General features: G+C 36.7%; 1 protein-coding gene across 6 annotated transcripts in view; it reads right to left on the bottom strand.

The window, feature by feature from the left end:
• Nucleotides 1–16,455, bottom strand: part of DLC1 (DLC1 Rho GTPase activating protein) — a 398,002-nt gene that overhangs the window by 373,502 nt on the left and 8,045 nt on the right. For 4 of the 6 annotated variants that reach the window (XM_036839010.1, XM_036839009.1, XM_036839018.1 and 1 more), the window contains exon 2: nt 10,855–12,000. In XM_036839010.1, coding sequence (XP_036694905.1) covers nt 10,855–11,877 — 1,023 coding nt within the window. In that variant the 5' untranslated portion in view covers nt 11,878–12,000. The remainder of the gene's footprint in view (nt 1–10,854; nt 12,001–16,455) is intronic. The other 2 variants (XM_036839011.1, XM_036839012.1) reach the window with 2 other exon arrangements.

Raw genomic sequence — 16,455 nt, 5'->3', positions numbered from 1 at the left:
AGTCGGCTGCGTTGCCTCAAACTCCACTTCCCTGTGCCTTTGAGGGGTGAGGGTGTGAGAAAATGGTCCACAGGCCTCAAAGGTGATATTAACCACAGAGGCGGAGCCTGCTTCTGGTTTCCTTTGCACTCATGGGAGCAGAGCACCATCAGCTGACTTACTAACCTCCCTGCAATACAGACCACTTAGTTCCTGTGTGATTTGTCCTCTATTCCAAGTCTCAGTAGAGACCGTACTTACTGCAGGTAGCCAAATATCGCATCTCAGGTTGTGCTTGATTATTGCAGATATTGAAACTTAATTTATATGCATATACATGTATTCATTATTAATTTTGTATATTTATAAAATATTTTTTGTTAAGTGAACTTATTTTATCCTTAGATTTCCTGCTATAGGTTTGGCCTTTGTATATTTCATAATTCTCTTAAGAGAAAGTTTAAGTCATTCAGAAATTCATAAATGGATTTTGTAGTATACATAGACATTTAATCTAAATGATATTTAAATTATAATGTCAGAAACGAAGGCTGTTGCCCAGCACGCTGAACGTGAGCACCAGCCTCTCCCACTCCCAGTCTGTCGCGTAGCAACACCGTGAGCAGCATCGTGGTTGAGTGCTGTCCTCTGAACTTGTCATGCGTCAGAGAATTCCCATTACTCATAGAACCTATGGGCTCATATTATTAAAGAATTTCTTGATTTATACTCAAGTAAAATGAAAATGGAAGCTTTACCTTTTATCAGATATTTATAAAGCACATTTCTCATCTGTTACATTCTGACTGAAACAATTTTGGGTACCTCTTTGAAGCACTCTAAAGAAAATTTCCAATTTCCAAAGGCCAGTATGTGAGTGGAATACAAAACATCACAATTGCAATTTAATTTTTAGCAAAAAACGAATTATCCTCTTGCTTTTACTTTTCATGCTTTTAGGTAGTTATGCTTTTTTTTTTTTTTTTAAATTAATAGGCTCTGTTTTTTTTTTTTTTTAATTAATAGGCTCTGTTTTTTTTTTTTTTTTTTTAAGATTTATTGATTGATTGATTGATTGCTATGTTGGGTCTTCGTTTCTGTGTTAGGGCCTTCTCTAGTTGCGGCAAGCGGGGGCCACTCTTCATCATGGTGCGCGGGCCTCTCACCATTGTGGCCTCTTGTTGCGGAGCACAGGCTCCAGATGCGCAGGCTCAGTAGTTGTGGCTCACGGGCCCAGCTGCTCCGCGGCATGTGGGATCTTCCCAGACCAGGGCTCGAACCCGTGTCCCCTGCATTGGCAGGCAGATTCTCAACCACTGTGCCACCAGGGAAGCCCGGTAGTTATGCTTTTAAATAACTTTGTGACAGTGGTCCTTAATTATAAAAAAATTAATAGCATTCCCTACATGATTCTTACATATCTATGAGGGTATGAAAGTTAGTGGGAATCACTCTCTCTTCTCATCATTAATTTATAGTCGAACCATTTTGTTGATGCTTTAGTCATCAAGCAAATTTCCGTAATTCATTTCACTTTTCTGCTAACTAATCAAACACTAGCTGGGGAGCAAATGAACATGGCTAGCTAGCATTTTTTTCAGAACCCATTAGTATATTGAAACCTAGATTTTGTATTTATTTATTTAAGATGAAGTGAGCCCAGAAATTACTTAGCTAAAATCTAAGTTTGAAAACAGAAAGCTGTTTTGCCAAAGCTAAAGTCTGGCATATGAAGTACCGTCCATCCTCTTTTGATTTTCATATCACCATGAAATATTCTGTAAAAAAAAGACCTTAGCATTTAAAAGTGTCTGTTTACAAAATGGCCTTTTGGAAGTATTTGCTTATTTCACTTATTCCCTAAGATTTAACTCTGTGTATTTAAAAATAAAATTGTATTTCCCAAGAACAGTTAAAGTAAGCACAGAGAGATCCCTCTCTCTCATTCTCACAAATGCAAAGTCTTTTCATCCTTCAAAGCTCAGCTCAGGCACCCCTTGGTGAAGCCTTCCCTGACCTCATCTGGATGGGGTCCCTACCCTAGCTTTTAAAGCTCTAGCTCCACAGATCTTAATACTTTCTACCTTGGATTAGGTTGAGCCAGGATGTTTCTGTACTTGTGGTTCAAAACCTAATATTACATTAGGTTCTAATAGTAATAGCTGTTAAAGTTAGTTTAACTGATTATTTTATTTGTTATTTTGGTTACATTGCCCCTACTAATGTGTAAGCTCCTTCAGGTAAGGATGCATATATGATTCTTATTCAAATTCTACACCATACATGACAAAGTGCATGGGGGGAACAGAAGGTACTTAATATTTATTTAGTTAATGAATGCATATTCCAGACTCTATTCTATAATGATAATTAGATAGCAAAGATGTGCATGTGGTTTGACTTACTTTCTAAATTCTCTCTCAAATGTTGTCAGTCTTTTTCCACAATTATTCCCAGACAGTTCAGCTTATTCTTAGATCTGTAACTAGAGCAATTTAGTAAAGCAAACAAACAAACAGAAAACAACAACTCCTACTACTAATAGCTGAAGTCACATGGTGTTTACTATGTGTCAGGCACTGTTCCAATTACTTTATACATATGAACTTATTTAATCTTCCCAAGAGCAAAATGAAGCATCCCATTATACAGGTGAAAAAACCAAGGCACAGAGACAGTAAGTAACCTACATGATTACAAAGCTGTGAGTGAGGGAAGCAGTTTGCTTTTAGAGTCCATTGGCTTAATTGCTTTGTTCTATGTATAGCACCACAGTGTAGAAGCTGTGGAGATTTACCATGGGCTGTGAAGCGTTGGAGGAATCTCCAACTAAAGTAGCTACTATACCCTGGTTGACTATATATACTGTGACTAGAGATTCCACTAGCACTTAACCTATTCCCAGATCTAATTCTGCAATTCTTCAGTTATTTATCTGTCAAATCTTCACCTCAAATTTTGGTTAAGTAATGGATTGTTCTAGTGGTTGTGTTATGTAGCGCTGAACAATATTTTCCATCTCATTTAATAACCCTAACGACCTTGTGATATAGGGACTGTTGTCTCCATGTTTCAGGGACATATAAAGTGCCCACAAATTAAATAACACCCCTCAATTTAGACAATGCTCCTCCTCATCACAGCTTAATTTCTTGGTTAGAAAATCAAGCTCAGACCAAAGCTATTCATTTCCTAGACGAAATAATGATGCTATTTCAACTTAAAAAAAAAAAACCTCTGGGTTAGCTTTCAATGTATATGAAAAGCAGTATATCCTTTTGAAGTTTTACTGGCTCAAAAAATGGAACCCAAAATGGAAGAGGTTCATTAATCACTAGTTTTATTCCTATGCCAACGTAGAAATAGAACTGAAAAAAGAATAAAAGTGGACTTTCCTATTTGCTTGTATTTCCTTTGAAAATTGTGAGGTTATCTCTAAAGTACCACTATAATTTTCTTGACAGAAAATTATTTGTGGAACAGAGATCTTGTTGGCAGCAGGGATAAGTACTTTATTTCTAAGAACACGAGCCAGAAAATGAACCGATTCCACTGGCACCATTGTGCTTAGTGCCCAGATAACAGAGGTAGGGCTCTGTGTTGTAGGTTTTGCTAGTTATCCCCACTTTTGTGGATACTGGCATTTCTTCGAGGGAGGCAGCCAAAACCTGTGCTAGTTTTGTTGGTATTAAAAGATTAATTAGTTGGTCCTGGTTTATAGTAACAGAAATCCATCAGGAAGAAACTAAATCAGTTTCACTATTATGATAGCCTCTAATGTGCAATTGGCTCTGAAATACCCATTAATTATTTAAAATAACATCATAAAAGTGTATTAATTCTTGCTCCAACAAAAGCTGATGCTGGGTTAATGTGAACTTATTAATGATCTCGTTACTAATAATGTAAATTTGCAGTTTTGGTCCAAGTCACTTCTTGGATCAGAGGCCCATCACACATCATAACTACTTTTTTTTCAAAAATATCTGGGACAAGAAACGTTTCAAATCTAATTGTTCTCGTTCACAGTATATTTTTCTGCCTTAAAGGCACCTAGCATCAAATCTCCCTACTTTATGTGGTTTTCACAACAGAAATTAAAAATAAATTTACTGTTTTCTGGCACTCTCTGAACAAAAGTCCCTCTCTCTCCCTTATTCATTTGTCTTTTAATTTCTTACTCTGTTATTCCTGTCATCTCTCTTCTACTCCCAATGTCCTCACAATGACATTAACCAGAAAAACTAGAGATTTTCTAAACCAGTGGCCTCCCAACATTTTTGATTATGTATTTTTCAGGGAGGATGTGTATGCTATTTACTTATAAATTATAACATATACTTTCATTTAATATATCATATGTCTTATAAAATATATACAAAATTAAAGGATAAATTACAAATAAATGTGAACGGATATTCTAATATGTTCCTCCTTACACTCACCCTTGCCCACTCCTTTCAGGAGACAACTGAGTAGTTTCTAAATAACGTTTACCACTCAGATTGCTATATAACTATTTAGTGACAATTAATTGTTTTGTGGCAAAGGGTAATAATCATCTCAAATTTGAAGGTTGCCTCAGAGACCCAGATTTTACATAATTCTTTCCTCCCTCTTGTCCCCTCATGCCCTATTTTAGCATGGAAATAGCAGGGAGAACAGAGAGGAGATTATGGATAACTGATCACTGATTTTGGTTGTATGACTTCATTTCTTCTGTATCCTTATGACTTGGGTTCTTGACTCCTGATACTATCTTCTGAAAGTAAATCCTTTACCATGACATGGCTATTCATTCATTTAAACACTTATGAACAGGGTTCTAAGCTCTGAGATGGATGCTATAGACACAAAATTAAATTGCTACAGACATAAAACTCTCCCCAAATGAGCTGACATTTTCGTTAGCAGTGGTGGGATCAGATGTATTTGCAGTAAACATTCTAATAGGAATAAGTCCTCTGTGGGTGAAGAGAATCAAGCAACTAACTTGGCTGAGGAAACTGGGGAAAGTCCCTCCAAGGTGAAGACATTTGAGGATCCTGAAATATGAGCTTATCCGGTCTTCACCTTCAGCCTGGTGGAGACACAGCCCATGAGGGCTGGCTGTAGTTGGCAGAGTTCCTCCTGTGAAATGGCAGGAAATATTATTTGTCTCCACCTGCTCTGTAATTGCGGAAGTCAAAATCATGTTATTTGTCTCCTTGTTAAACCTGTGCTGGTGATAACCATAACTGCATCGTGTTGAGATAGAATCTGATTCTAGCCTCCTACAAATCCACTTTTTGTCAAGGAATTGTATCATTGCTTTTTCTTGCAATTGACTGGTGCTTCCCTTGGTACCCTACTTTAGCCCATCCTTCTCTCTCTCTGTCCCTCTCTGTCTCTCTCTCTCTCTCTTCCTGTTTTCCTTCTTCTCCCCAACCCTACTCCTCCTGTGCCCTCACTCCCCTTCTCTCTCACTAATGCTTCCTGCCTCAGTGCTGGCCTTATATGTTAGTCAAACAAAAGCCTTATTTGGGGACTTCAGCAGTGTTTCAGGGATTATATGCTTCACAATGTAAGGAACTCTACCATCTGGCTCATGGTGGTGTACCACGTCCACAGAACAGGACCTGGGATATTGAAGATGCTCAATATTAATTACTGATTAATTTTACCAGACAGTATATCTAGTGTTATCCTGTATCATATAATTAAATGTTTTTGCATTTCTGGTTGGATTTAGGGGAATTATGTTTGCTATGAGGCAAAATATTTGAGCCCCAAATACCTGCAGAAATATTTTTGGCTTTCTAGTTGTTTATGAGCCAAAAACCCAGGTTAAATAGCATGAAAAAATCTGATGGTTTTCTGTGGCTTAACACACAAAATGAGCTACTCACAAAGGTACCAACTTTACCTGGGACACAAATCCAGTTAAAAATATGGCTGAGAAGACCTGATGTTATCCATCTGCACATTGACTTTCCACCTGGTAACAACTTTTCTCTGCCAGCCCTAATGTTAGAACTAGGGAAAAAGGTTTAAAAACAATATAATCTGCTCAATAAGCCTGTGTCTTTAAAACCAGTGTGACCTTCATGTAAAATCATACTGTCATTATGAATCTATCTGCAGAGCTGTGTATACTTTACTCTGTTTCCCATCCCTTCCCTCTTTGTCAACTGATACTAGGCTTATTAACAAACTCTAATTCTTCCACTAGTCCTTGCTTTCATTCAATGTTGGGGCCACAGCTTGACCATCTTTTAGGTTTTTATTTCTTAGACAATTTTTCCCTTCCCTTTAATATTTTTCTAGCTGACCTCCTATCTTGGTCCATTCCATCTTCTGCATAATTTACTATGTTCTTTATGTCACCCATTGGTCAATGTTAGCTTTCTCATGCTACAAAGCCCCCATATAGGCATTCAGGAGATAGAAAGGATCAGGAAGGTTATAGCAAGAAATGAGAAAGTCTTTTCAGGTATAGGTGTGCTTTTATCAAATATGTACATATTTTAAAGATAGGGTAAGGAGATAATATTTGATTTTTTTCAGTCATTGCTAATCAATGTATTATATTTGTCCACAGATAAAGTACAGTATATATAGTATAATATTTTGGTCCTGAGCAATTTTTCCATAAGAAAGAGTATAGCATTTGATCCACATCACTTCCACACATAAAATAGTTTCCTAACATGGAAAGGTATTCTGCAGTGTGAAGTTAAAGCATCAAGGATTTATACAGATACCACAGAACACATACACAGCCTGTTTATTTCATTCACAACATGCCATGATATACTGGAATATATTTATGTTAGGTGTTGTTCCTCAACATATTCATGTTATGAGTTATCCTTCAATAAATATTTTTTCTTTCTTCTTTGATAATAGAATTTTGAGCAGACACCTTGCCCAGGATGCAGACTCCATTTCTCAGCCCTTATTGCTAGGTGTCGCCATACAATTAAGTTCTAGCACATGAAATTTGAGAAAGAAAAAGAAGTGTACTCTTTCTGGGTCTTGCCTTTACCCAGGGGTGTGGCCATTCCTGCACCCTTTCCTCTTCTTACTGGTTTGAATATGGATAAAGGCTCAAGGTGGCAGAGCAGTTGGATAAGAGGGTCTAAGGTATTGAAAACATAAGGCCTACATATTGTTCCAGAACTACCTATACCCAATTATATATGTGTGAGAGAAAGATGTTAGTCAAGCCACTTTTATACTGGTTTTCTGTGACAGCAGTCAAATCTAAAGCATAAATGATACAGTTTCGTTGGCTGCTGGAATGTGAGGTTTTGTTCAAATGTGGAATTAGGTGTCTTTTCAAAGTTCAGATCATTTTTATATTATCTTTTGTGTTTATTTTTCTTGGTAATATGGAATATGCTTTATGAAAGCCAATAAAAATATTTTATATATTTATACAACTATTATGGCTATTCAGAAGTTTGGGAACTATTTAAATAGTCTCTAGGGAAGACTGAATTTTGGACTCTCTTTAATTAGTAAACCACCATCAAGAACAAATACACTAGTTCTTTAAAAAAAAGTCTAACCTCAAGTCTTTCCCTACATATTTTCCATCTTCACGTCTCATTTGGTTTGAAGAGACCACTTCTTAGACTGTCTCCCTTCTCCACATTTCTTTGGAATTTGTCTCTGAGAATTGCTCTTAACCAGCTGCCTTACCCCAAAGACCCACCCATACCCTATAAGCGCTCATCATATGCCACACGATCTTCCTGGCTCATTTACTAATGTCTGCTCATGATTTATTTGGTTTCCCTTTGATTTCAGTGGCTCCAATTTAATGATATATTTCATCATATTTAAGGAAATTATTAGCTTAAAGGTCAATATTTACACATACTACAAACACAGTCATCTCCAATTGACACTCCTAATAAGTATGTGTGGCTATCCTTAATGGCCAGAAATATCATTGGAAAACAAGAAAAAATACGTCATGCTGAGCAACAAATGCCTGCCAATATTTATAGGTTTGAAGGAATGATAATTTGTATCTAAAGTACAATGATATCTCTAGAGTAGTAGCTCAGTGCATTCTGAGCATTACCCTTATAAACTCTGTTTTTGCTTTCTTTTTTTTCTTTTCAAGTTTTAGAACCTGATCTTATCCTGACTCCCTCCCACAAAAAATTCATGTTCATAAATTCTATGAAGGATTTGGTTCACTCATATCAGATAATGAGCTGATTAAAGTTCCGTAACTAAAATTTTATTAGCTTATATTCTGTTTCACCTTTCTAAGCTCTTCATCTCAAAGCTGTCACAGTGGTTGACAAATAGTTTAAAAGATACAGACAACTAAGCCAACTCTTTTCAGAATCAGTCCCCTAACACTTTAGACATGAAAATGGGGTCCATGTGTCTCTCCAAAAGGTTTATCTGTTTTAAACTAGTTGCACTGGCATTAGAATTGGAGTAGTTGATTGAAACTTTTGTTGATATTTTGAAAAAATTCATATTTGTTTTCATTTCATAAGAGTAATAATAATCATAATAACTATATAGATAAAGGGTTGTTTTGTGCCATGCAGAAAATGCTTCAAATAGTTTATATATCAAATATTATTTTGTTTTTGTACTTCTGTTCATTGTGTGCATTTCACCCAGAATACTATCACCTTTTATAAAAATTATATAGGCTAAAAATTGAAAATCCCCTGCTTCTATCCTTTTACTTCCATTCTCTCAAAGTAATTGCTGTCAACAATTTTGTGCCTATTTATCTAGAATTTTGCATACTCTTATTTAGTCATCTAGAGAGGTTTATAACCCATCTATATTTCTATCTGTATCTGTATCCACACATTTCATCATATAAGGTTGGGATGTGCTACAAATATTGGTCTGCCACTGTCTTTTTCTACATATACTATATCATGAGCACCGTTCAGTTAGAGCACATGGATCTCACTCCATCTTTTACAGGGCTGCATAGCATTCCAAACTATAGATTAAACAATCATTATACATCCTTTATTGATGGAAATTTGGATTGTATCTTTTTTGTCAGTAACACATAATACAATGATGAACATCTCTGTACATATATTTTTATGAATTTATTTTGTTTTTTCTTTTGGTAAAGTTCTAAAATGGTTAGTGCGCAACTTGAAGGTATTTCAGCACTCATTCAGCATCAGAACAAAAATTCCTACACATTTTGCTTCTAGAGGCTTCTCCCATAATCATACTTCCCCAGAGTAAATTCCAAACCTGAAACTTTGCATTTAATCTGTTTATTACAAAGCATCCCAAATGAGTTGTAGAGTCAAAACAAATACTCCACCAGACAATACCACAACACTTTAGAATGATGAAATGCTTAAAATAGAATATTTAAGTTAGAACTTGTAAATGAGATATAATTATGGCTCTTGTAATGCAACTATGCTATAGTGACATGTCCAAGAGCAAATTCTTTCCAGCATTCTTAGTATTGATATAAATGTCCAAGTGGTGAGCATATGTTTCTGGAATGTTTAATGTTTCTGGCGGCAGTTGGGCAGGGTCTGTCTTATTTTAGGGAAGCTATGTCATAGGTCAGTTAATACTTTCTTACGTCATTATTACATTCCCTCCAACAGATTTGATAGACTATATGGACATTTCTGAAAAAGCGACCTGAGCAGTCCAATCATAACAACATTATGCAGCATTAACTTTTTAATACAATTTATGTAAGGAAGGAAGAGTTCGCCAGAAGCACAGAAAGCTCTGTTGGCATGTACTTTGAACACATTGATCTTTGCTGTAAAGTCTTTGACTTCACTTTAACTTATGACACGTTACTGATCTAGTTTGTTAGCAAAACTACAGTTTATGGAAACCAGATTTCTTCACCAAAAGATAGTTGAAGATTTTTTTTTTCTCATTGTAGATAGCCCCAGTTGAATAGAACTAAGAACCTTAGTTTTGTCTTAGGAGAATAGGAATTATGGATTAGTAGTATATCAAGAGAAGGGCAAGGATGTTGCACCAAAATGTCCAATCTGCAGGGTTTTTTTGATGCCAATGGGCATGTTGGATTTACAGAAGAAATTTTACTTGTATTTACATCAGGATTATAGAGTACTACAGTGTGGGAAGAATGTTGGGGAAATCCTAAAGGTATGACAAACTTTGGTCAGGAGTTCTCTAACTAAATCATGATCCACGTAGTTCCTTCCAATCCTTGTGTCTCTCACTTGGAAACTTCTTGGGGGATCATGGCATCTACAGGATTACTCAAAGGTGCCTCAGCATAAAAAGTTACTTCAGTTATTCATCCTTTTTGGTCAAGAGTTTTAAAAAAATGTCATATAGCTATGGATAGCAAATGTGCCAGGGTATCATTTAAAATAGCATTAGCATATTTTGGGGGAGGGGGTACTGTTGCCTTGGTATATGCAAAGGGCTCATTTAAAATATGTGATTTATACCACTTTTATTATAATAAAATATACTTTTTAAAGGGAAAAAGAAGCAAGCTGAAATAAACAATTTTAATTAAAAATTACCATGACATTCTTTCTAAAAATTAGAGATCACTCTTTAGATAGGCTTTGAACTATCTGGTGGCTATTTAATTCCAGCCAAAGAAAGTGAAACCAGTTCTGTCTTCAACACTATTCCAAAATAGAATGTTCATGAACCATTATAAATATTGTTAGTGAAATGGATAGGTTATCCTGTTTTAATTTTTACATATTTTGATGATTTCCCCAAGAAGATGCTCTTTGAGTCATACAGCTACACTACTGAGCAAAAGAAATGTCCACATATCTTTTTAACTCTAGCAAAATAATAAGTGACAGAAACAAGGATATTTACAAAATTCCAAAAGCCAGATAATAGGTGCATGTGTCTTACCTTTCTTTTACGAAGTCTGACTTGGTTATCTGTGGGTTCATGTGTGGCCAGAGTCTCCTTTATGTGTAAACACTGCATGCCATCTCCTGAGTTGACCTTTGGAAGACTTCTGTTTTGATGTTCTGAGAAACCACTCTTCTCCAGGCCATGTTCAGCTGACATTCCACTAGGGCAGGAAGGAGGCCGCAGAAGGCAGCTTCCAGAATCTGTTTTTAATAACGGCAGTCCTCTGTCTGTACAAGGAATAGCCAGGAGCTCATCTGGTACTGCACTGCAGGTGTTTCTTTCATGTTCATCTTTAGGGAAGTCGGGTTTCCTTCGATGCTGAGCAATTACAGCAGAATTAAGCAATTGCTTTTCCGGCACAATATCTTTCACATTCAAAGAATCACATGCATTCATTTTGGATGCATCTTTTATTTCACTTAGGCTTATATCCTTACAAAGCTCCAGGCTTTTACTCACCATGTCAACAACTTTTCTGTCCCCCTTTTCCTCTACCAGCACTAAACCAGCTCCACCAGCCATTCCCCAGGAGTCATAAGAACCTTGGTTACTTTCCACGATGGGCAGCGTCTTTACTAAGGAGCCTGCTCCTTTGATGCTATGTTGGTCTGATGTTTTAGGCCCTTGAGTAGTTAAAATCTGTTTATCATCTGTAAGATATAGATCAGAATCAGTATCCTCATCAGAAACATGCACTAGTGTTTCCGTGCTGGCCTCCAGAGAAAGAAACTGGTCTTCACCTTCATGGCTGTCATCTTCATCCACCTCCTTTGAAATGTGACCCATTGGCCTCCCAGGAATATCTCTCAGCTCTGAGCCATGACAGCAGTCTGGTAGTGAAACACACCTTTCTTTGCGGTCCACATTTAGAGTTGCATCTTTTTCCATACTTGCCTGCAAGCTGTCAGCTACGAGTCCATGATGACATGCTGTGTTACAATCATCAGAATTAAAAGGCTGTCCCATCCACTGGGTCACATGTTCTTCCCAGCTTCTCTTTCTGATAGCTACAGACATGTCATCGTAGTTTAACAACAGATAGAGAGATACATTCCATATGAGACTAAAGGAGATGAAACGATGAAAGATTACTTCAAATTCACTGATTGAAGAAGAGAGTAAGTTTTGTCATTGCACCACCTATTAAAAAATTAAAGAAATATACATAGTTCAGGATATAGTTCTAAAGTCAAAACATATCTTGGAAAAGAGAGCACTTAAGCTGTGCTATGAAAGATTCAGAGATTGTATAAAGCTTCTATTTAATAGCCTTAATAAGGTTATTTCTTTAAGAAGCAGGCTAATAGTAGAAGACAATTTCACATTGAATATTTCTGGTCAAAACTCATTAACAATACTTTTAAATGCAGCTGGATTGATTGATCTATTAATGAATAAAGATATACATATTGAATATTTAAAATTCCATTAGGAAAATATTTGGATTGCTATACTTAATAAAATTCACTGGAAGAAACTAGTTGCTCTAGCTTAGATGCTTTCCTGATTTACTTTTGTGGACACAAATCATTACAGAAATCTATTGGCTGTTTGGTTTGAATTGCACTGAAGGCCACCAGGGAACTGTTCATGCAAAACTTGAGCTATAGAGACAGCATGTGTAATGTATTAGTGTGTGAAAGAGCTAATACAGATCCCAAACTACCAGAATGCATTTACTCCAGGGAGTGACTAAGAAACATGGAGTAATCCAGTTTAGCTCATATTAACACATAATTCATGCATAAGAAAGCATAACACACACCACTTAAAACGCCTTAGGATAAATACATTTACATGCATCTCATTGCTGCTACGACCCACTAGCAAGCTAGTACTGTTGAAGCTTAGAGAAATTAAATAACTTGCCCAAGGTCATACATCTAGGAGGTAAGCCTGGATTCAAAGTAGGCCCCGGTTCTAAGACCCAGGCTTAGAGAGCCAACAAACTTCATCCATGGAATGTGATTCTACTGCCACCTCTTCCCTCCACACATCTTTAGTAGATATAAAATCTAAACTCTTCAGGCAGGAATTCGGGTGACCCAAAAAGAAGATGTGAGCATGATAAGACAACTGAAATAATTCTTCAGAAATTTCAGTCTCATTCTCTTTGGCTTCTAAGGAGTTTAGTTTGTATACTTCTGTTAGCATTTGGCCATAAAATTTTAAGTAAACAAGAAAACCAGACATAAGATAAGGTCAGAATATAAACACATTCCAGGTATCCATCCTTTTTGCCTTAAATTATTCAAAGCCTTAGTTAAAGGCAACAAATTATACCAGTGTAAACTCAACCTTATAAAAATGACTAATCCAAATGTTGTCCCATTATGAAACCTAACGACTGGACTGTAAAAGAAAAATCTTATTCAAGAGCAGACACTTCCAGTTTTTACACCACACAAGAACTGTCAGCACATAACATGGGTTGGTTTATTGATTTCAATCATAAACAAGATTAACTGAAGTGCTGGTTTTGGGTCACTTCAGTCTATTGAAAAGGACTCTGACTCCCCACCAAAAATCGCAAGCTATTCTGACTAAGCACATGCCAGAAAGGTAAATATTCCCATCTTGTAAAGACCAGGAATGTACTAGAATTTTGGTATCCCAGACTGACCAAATATCATTCTGGTTACTATTCCGTTTCTTTAAGTGTCTGTGCGTATCTTTGAAAATGGTCAGCATTCACATTTTCCATGTTGGCATTCATAAGAAAATATAAAGTCCCTGAATTCCATGCATAAGTCATTATAGTGTGGGAGGCTACGGAAAGTGGAAAAAACGCATAGATGCAGGCCAGAAAATTTCTGCTTTCATGGGCAAATTTGGGTTGTAATAGGGCGGTTCTGTTTTAGATGCTTTCTTTTCTTTATTTTTATCCAGTGTAGAAAGAGCAGGCTAACTTAAGAAATGCCAAGTGGTATTAGTGTCATGCCTAAGCCACACTTACATTTAAGTTCAGACAATTCTGGTTTTCTTTCTCTGATGAAGAAGGAGAAGGAGTTTTATTAACCCCTTGGGGAACAGATTACATAAAATTTTTGCCTTTAAGTCCTTACCATAATATTAATTAGCTTACTGCACTCAACCTTGGCAAGTAGGTAAGTTTTTTTTTTTTTTTTTGGATCCATGAAGCTTTTGGGGTCTTAAGAAACCCAGGTTATACCCCGTAGTTGCACAGTGATTTTATTTTATTTTATTTATTTTATTTTATTTTATGGCATGAAGGTTGCTAGTCTTTCTTTTCATTTATGGCTGTGTTGGGTCTTCGTCTCTGTGCAAGGGCTTTCTCTAGTTGCGGGAAGCGGGGGCCACTCTTCATCGCGGTGCGCGGGCCTCTCACTATCGCGGCCTGTTTTGTTGCGGAGCACAGGCTCCAGACGCGCAGGCTCAGTAATTGTGGCTCACGGGCCTAGTTGCTCTGCGGCATGTGAGATCTTCCCAGACCAGGGCTCGAACCCGTGTCCCCTGCATTGGCAGGCAGATTCTCAACCACTGCGCCACCAGGGAAGCCCCTAGGTAAGTATTTTTATAACATCAAAGGAAGACAGTTCAACAAGTTCTGAGACAGTCTAGCCGCAAAGAGAGATTATAAATTAGATAGATTTGATACAACATTAACTCCTTCTGTCCTAGTTTCTAATCTACGTTCTTTGGACATTTCCAAATCATTCCTGTGAATTTATAGTGTCTTTATTTTGAAGACATAAAATTTCCTAACTCTCATTATGACCATCATCACTACAGTTTGAATGTTCATTCCATATCCTGTGGTCTGATAGATTGTTTTAAAAACTTTATCTCAACAAGCTTTCTTATTCATACTTCCTATTTTAATTCTGATTTGTAAGATTTATAGTTAAAACCTGCCTTCAGGATCTAAAGGCTGAACACCGTATTAATTAAAATATATTGTCCATCACATCGGAGTATATTGGCCTCATTTTCTAAGTCATCTGAATTGACTAGAATCTGTCCTGTAAGATTTAGAAGTCTTTGTAAAAGACCTCACTTTCCCTTTGAGCCTTCTCACCAGGCTGCCTTGTTCAAAATTATATTTCTAATTACTGACTACTTATTTTGCAAACTTCTACTACTTTTTCTTGTAATCACTTTTATGCAGTTTCATTCAGAATGAGCTCAGCTGCTGAGGATTTGGATGAAGGATCTGGAAAAGTGTAAGTCATTCCAGGGTGTTGATTTTATGAAGTGAATTTCCATGGGGATTTTTCACTTCTTAGATGCATGTGTTCAAACACCACTGTATTAATATTACAAGAAACTCTATGTACCTCTAATTATGTAATGATTCTGGAAAATATTTGTGAAATGCCCACATTTGCTTTTTGTGATATTAGTGCATAGGCTGTTTAGACACAGAGTGATTTAAAATTTATTGTTTGGGTTAATTTCATAACACCACTCTTTAACATAAGCATACAGTGTATATTTTAAAATTAATCAAAATTGAATTACTGTACTAAAAAACAATTGAAGATATTCTAGTTTGAGAATCCCTGACCTATGTCTGACATCAAATGATCATGCTCTCTTTTGCACTTGCTCCTGAAATAAACACACACCTTGTATTTTGACCTGGCAATTGTCCCTAGGAAAGAAGAGCCTGATGGGAATCACTATTGCCGATACTATAGCCTGGGAAAACACCGTGCAGATGAAGTACTTGTGGCTGAAATCAAGTGGGCAGTACCTTAGAACTGAGAGCAACACTGCCTGATCATGATCATTTATTCAACAAGTGTTTATTTAGTGCCGAATGGGCTGCAGGCAGTCTACTAAACATTGGGAATATAAGCCTAAATATATATTATATTGTTTTATCCTTTCAGAAAACAGATGACATATATAGGTATATGTATACATACACATATACAAATAAATACACACACACTCACACACACATGCACATGATTGACTCCTGGGTTGTTTTTAAACAGCTGCTGCATATTTAATAGAAGGCATAATAGTACTGCCAGTTTCTCTGTATTTTCCTACTCTCTCCTTAGATGGCTGGAGTTACTTCTGGTTTCCCATCAGGTCTTTCTTCTTAATTACCCATCCCATGTTAAATTTCTACTACTACTCTCTTCTCCTACTACTCTTCTCCTACTCTTCTCTCTTCTCCTACTACTGCTTTAATGCATATCTATATGTAATAGCTACCACATAGCTTGTACTCAGTCACTGGGAGAAAGAAGAGAAGACATGAGGGAAATAATCTCCTTTTAATTAAAGGTAGGTTAAATTCTCTAACATGCACTCTTGCAAGAATAGAGAATGCATCTGAACCAAGAAGGGAGCATTTCTACAATGGCCCACATTGTTGCTAATATAAGGGTCAAGTTGGTGAGGTGGAGAGATGGGGAATCTGGACATCCTAGAGTGATGTGACATCTTAATGTATCTTGGCCTACACTCAGGGAGTCACCTTTGCATGTAATAAGTGCCACCCAAACACTTATTGAATTGAATTAGATGATTACAGCAGAATCAACATATAAACAGACATGATCACAGCTCACTGTAGTTCTTCAAATGTGTGCTCACTGATGGCAAAGTAAATCTTCC

The sequence above is a fragment of the Balaenoptera musculus genome, chromosome 21 (assembly GCF_009873245.2).
Source record: "Balaenoptera musculus isolate JJ_BM4_2016_0621 chromosome 21, mBalMus1.pri.v3, whole genome shotgun sequence".
Taxonomy (NCBI): domain Eukaryota; kingdom Metazoa; phylum Chordata; class Mammalia; order Artiodactyla; family Balaenopteridae; genus Balaenoptera; species Balaenoptera musculus.
The sequence above is the reverse complement of the archived record's forward strand: the minus strand, read 5'-3'. Positions and strand labels throughout refer to the sequence as shown.